The sequence below is a fragment of the Quercus suber genome, unplaced genomic scaffold (genome assembly GCF_002906115.3).
Source record: "Quercus suber isolate HL8 unplaced genomic scaffold, Cork oak 2.0 scaffold_234, whole genome shotgun sequence".
NCBI lineage: Eukaryota > Viridiplantae > Streptophyta > Magnoliopsida > Fagales > Fagaceae > Quercus > Quercus suber.
The window spans coordinates 890,977-896,210 of NW_027069691.1; the positions used below are offsets into that span (position 1 = coordinate 890,977).

The following is a 5,234-nucleotide window of genomic DNA, read 5'->3' on the forward strand; positions in this document are numbered from 1 at the left end:
GTCCATACCAAATCATCGAAATACTCATTGCCAATGAATTCAAGTGATCTTCTTCCTTCTGGAGATTGAATCAAGCCTTCTGCAATCCATATCTGGATTAGTTTTTCCTTCTTGAAAATATAATTTCTAGGAAATATTGAGCAATATGCAAAGCAACCCTTTAGATGTGATGCCAAGTGGCTAAAGCTCAACCTTAGGGCAGGTAGAATTCCATTATCACTTTCAGATACATCCCAAAGATCACTCTCCTGTACAAACAACCACTCTCTTTCCTCCCTTTTGAACCGCATGACACTCCCCAGAGTCTTTGCAGCTAAAGTTACACCTCCACATTTCTTCACTATTTGTTTGCCAATTGTAGACAGGTTTGGATGGTGGTCTTCATTATGGCCAAAGGCTCTTTGCTTGAACAAAGCCCAACAGTAATCTTCAGATAACCCTTCCAAATGATGAATGTAAGTTGTGCCCATTATAGTCGCGACCTTTTCACTACGCGTAGTGACAATGATTTTGCTTCCCTCCACCCCACTACTCAATGAAGTTCTTAAATTGTCCCACTCATTGTGATCTTCATTCCATACATCATCCAACACAAGCAAGTATCTTTTCTCAAGTAATAATTCCTGGAGTCGAGACTGCAGCGCATCCATCCCAAAAAAATCACATTTGCTCTTACTACCCGACTCTAAAATCAAAACCATGATCTTCCCCACATCAAAATCATCATTTACACACACCCAAATCTTCAGATCAAAATGTCTTTTTACCCTTTCATCATTGTAGGCTAATTGAGCAAGGGTTGTTTTACCAAGACCACCAAATTCCAACAATAGAAATAACAGAGATTTTCCTTGCACTTTCACCTGTGGACAGTAATTGCTCTACTATCCTCTCTTTATCACCCACTCTGCCAAAAACTTCAGATTCAATTACAAGAGAGCCAGTTTTCCTTATCCCCTACTTTTACTTCTGCTACTACTATATTATTAACAGATACCTCACTCAATTAAAAAAAGACTTCTCTTCTGCCAACACATCTAACGTCTCTTTGATCTGCTCAAGTTTTGGTAACATGTTAATGCAACTTGCAAAATTTCCCAGAGAGGGAACAAAGACACGTACCTGTTCGATGAATCGGTTGCGATTCCAGATACCATAACTTCAGGAGAGCACTCATCAAGAAGGTCCTCCACATCATAAGCTACTTCCTTAAGCTCTGTCAACCAGTTTCTCAAAGCTCTATCTGTCACTGTCGCTCTTCTGCGTCTTTGAGCACAGTTTGGATTACGCGTAAGGTACGCCGGAGCTTCTTGAGCTCCTCCTTGACGCCGCAGATATTAGTGATCTCTTCAAGAAATGGGGTGGCCAATTTGTCGAATACCACTTGTAGAAGAGGGGACAGAACTACATCCAACTCCATCTTGCGCGGCAATTGGCAGTGGCCTTCTAGGTGGTCACTGCCCACATCAAAGACTCGAGCTCTCAAAGAACCAAACACTGGTTTAGATCTTTTAGCGGCTAGCAGCTGTTGAAGATAGGGAAGAACATGGTAGACTTCAGTGTTTGGAGTCTTTAGACAACTTCCGAGCTTCTACAGTTTGTTTGATTTTTTTTTTTTTTTTTTTTTAATTGAACTCTTTTTAGAATTCTTTTTGCATATATGCGAGAGCATCAGGTACGAAATGGGTAAATAGCCATCAAACCCCAACTATATAGTTAGATGTCAACAGTTTCAAACTATATTTTTTATAGTATCTCGAGTCTAAGAGACTCGATTTATAAACTATATTTTTTATAGCATCTCGAGTCTAAGAGACTCGATTTAGGGGTTATAAATCGAGTTTTTGAGGGTCGATTTTGATGTTTTGAACTCGTCTCAACTGGCACTTTTTCCACATGGCGTTCACGTAGAAATCGAGTATCTGACACTCGATTTCTAAGCCCATATATAAACCACAGCCACCCAGAAAGAAATCAGAGCATGAAGAAAGAAAAAAAAAAAAACCCCGAAGAAGAAGGAAGAAGCCGAAAGCCAAAGAAAAAAAAAAAAAAAAAAAAAAAAAAAAAAAAAAAGAAAAAGAAAAACCCAGAAACAAGCTCCAGGCCGGCGCGACCGGGGCCGCAGTGCGGCCAGGGTAGGCGCGACCCAGGGCTCGCGCAGCCCGGGTCGCAACGGTCGCGCGGCCTGCGCGGCCCAAGGCTCGCGCAGCCCGGGTCGCATAGGCCGCGCGACTGCTGCGACTCAGGCCGCGCGAGCCCTGGGTCGCGCGCGACCCTGGCCGCACTACGGCCCTAGTCGCACCGACCTGGGGCTTGCAGAACTGGAGCTTGTTTCTGGGTTTTTCTTTTCTTTTTTTTTCTTTTTTTTTTTCTGATGAACATATGTGGGGCCCGTAGGCCTGACAGCCACAGCCCATCGCGTAGTAGGCCCAAGGCCAGCGCCGAGGAAGACTGACCAGCCAAGGCTAAATTGGGGAAAGCCTCTTTTTTGGCCCACGCCGAGGACCCCTTCATCATCGGCATATTAAGGATAATTTTTAGGAGGGGACAAGCCCAGAGCAAGTTGTCACATTCACACTTAATGCATTCACCTAACCCCTCTGGCCGCATTAATGGGGATATAACCCCTTAGCAGGGCAACATTGATCAGAGTGAACCACTTGAGTACCGATAAGGCCTCTGATGGGATGGATGGCCAGAAGGGAGGCAAATGGATGATCAACAGATGGAAAAAGGAGATAAGAAGATGAAGACTATATAAGAAAAGCAAATAAAGTAAAGAAGAAAAAAAGAAAGAAGGAGAAGAAAAGGGGCTCCTCAGCCATGGGCCGAGGAGCACTCCCCCAGTTGTAAATTAACTCCAAGTATTTTCTTTTATAAAAAAGGAGTTCATGCTTGGTGAACGATGGCCAGCGCCTAAACCTTTAACCCACTCTCTACAAATTTATTGTTTGGGCTTGATTGGGCTGAAAACCCATTTGTAATCAGGGTCAAACGCAAATCGAGTCCTTACAACACATATATGGTATTTCAGCTTGATCGTTTTCTAGATTCTTTCTCTCTCTCTGTGATCTGATTTTTTTTTTTTTTTTTGGGTATTTTGGTTTGTAGATGAGAGACTTGGATACTTGAAATTTTTTCAAATTTTTTTGATTTGGAAATCGAGTCTCTAAGACTCGATTTCCAGGTGGTTTCCATGTGGAAAAAGATGCCACATCAGACCATGAAAATCGAGCATCTAAGAGTCGATTTATAGGCCAAAATCGAGTCTCTTAGACTCGAGATGCTAGTAAATGATATAGTTTGAAAACTGAAACTACTAACTAGATAGTTAGAAAAAAAAAATAGTTAGCTATTTTCGCCGAGCATCAGCATTCCAAAATTTCAATTCTATTTTATTTTACTATTTTAAAAAGTTATTTTATCATTATATTATACCATTTTACAATACTTCCAGACTCCAGCATTCTAAACTTTTATTTTCATATTCTACTCATTAAAATAATATATCTATATAATAAAATAATATATCCCAAAACCCAAATAAAAATAAAAACCCAAATCACCACCTGCTACCACCACCACCACGAACAACCATCAACCCATCACCAATGCCAAACCCATCAACCCATCAACAACCATAGCACCGATCCAAACCCATCAACCCAACAAACCCAACAGCATCGATCAAAAAAACCCAAATCACCACCTGCTACCACCACTACCACAAATAACCATCAACCCATCATCGATCCCAAACCCATCAACCCATCAAAAACCACAGCACCGGTCAAACTCATCACCAATCCAAACCCATCAACCTAACAAACCCATCAACACCGATCAAAAAAAACCCAGCCACAGCACCAAGGAGAAAAACCCAGCCACCACCAAGCAAACCCACCACAACACCGGCCAACAACTACCAAGAAAAACCCACAAAAAAAACCACCACCAATCTTGCTGTTGTTGATCTAGAAATCCATCAACCATGGTAGCAAAGCCACCATGCCAACAGACAGAGAAGAGGGAGATGGAGAGAAAATGGAGAAGAGAAAGGATGAGTCAGACTGAATAAAATATTGTTTTTGGTTTTAAAATTGTGCTATAGTGCAATTCTACATTTAGAATTGCACTGTAGTAGTATTGCAAAAAAATTTGCAATACTTGGCATTAGCATTCCTTGATGCAGGGCATTTTGGGGCTTGAAATGTCAAATTCTCCTTACATTTGGCATTAGCATTCCCTAGTGTTGATGCTCTGATCAAGGCTTTTATAAATGCTAAATGCTATTTTTAGCAACAAAACCACTAAAAACCCATCTTCATCAAGGATGCTAATCCTAAAAAAAAAATACAAGCTGAGTTATAGTGAGCTTTCATCTTTGAAAGCTCACTGTAGCTCCCATCTTAAAATATATATATATATATATATATGGGTGAGGCTTAGAGTATTAGCATTGAAAATTTTCAATTCTATTCTATTTTACCATTCCAAAAAGCAACTTTATCATTATACCATACCATTTTACACTACCTCCTATATTCCAAAACTCTATTTTTATTAAAATATTATTTTTTAATCTTTTTTTATTATTTCTTTCCCACAGTCATCAATCACCACACCACCATTTTTTTTTTATTAAACTTTATATCATCTATCACCACACCACCACCTTCACTGCTCCACCATCATCAATCACCACCACACCACCATCACACACCACCAAAATGCTTCAACCTAACTGCTTCAGCCTCTCATCATACACCGCCGATCAACCCCGATCAAAACCCACCGGAATCCCATCACCACCAAAACAATCCCGATCATTATCATCAATCAATCAGGCTGCGCCTCCACGGCTCCACCATTATCAATCACCACAAAACAACCAAAATCCCACCATGCCTCCACCAGGCCCACCAAAATCCCACCGGAACAAAAACCCAGACACCGCCGATCAACCCCAATCACAATAGGAAAAAAAAAAAAACCCAGATCAACCCCGATCAAAACCTAGACACCGCCGCCACTGCCGCCGTTAGATCAATGTTTCTTCCATCCCTGATCAAAACCCAGACACTGCTGATCAACTCCGATCACAACAGAAAAAAAAAAAAAAAAAAAAAAAAAAAAAAAAAAAAAAAAAAAAAAAAAAAAAAAAACCAGATCAACCCTAATCAAAACCCAAACACCGCCGCCACTGCTGCCGCTCAATCAACGTTTCCTCTATC

General features: G+C 40.8%; 1 protein-coding gene across 1 annotated transcript; it reads right to left on the minus strand.

Annotated features, from left to right (window-relative positions):
- Nucleotides 1–5: 5 nt before the first annotated feature.
- On the minus strand, nt 6–1,420 carry LOC136070442 (putative disease resistance protein RGA3; the record flags this gene model as incomplete). The annotated part of the gene is made up of 2 exons (XM_065780411.1): nt 1,289–1,420; nt 6–881 (listed from the first exon to the last, which is right to left on the minus strand). Coding segments are annotated over exons 1-2 (1,008 nt in total), but the record flags the coding sequence as incomplete, so codon positions are not given.
- Between the last annotated feature and the right edge of the window lie 3,814 nt (nt 1,421–5,234).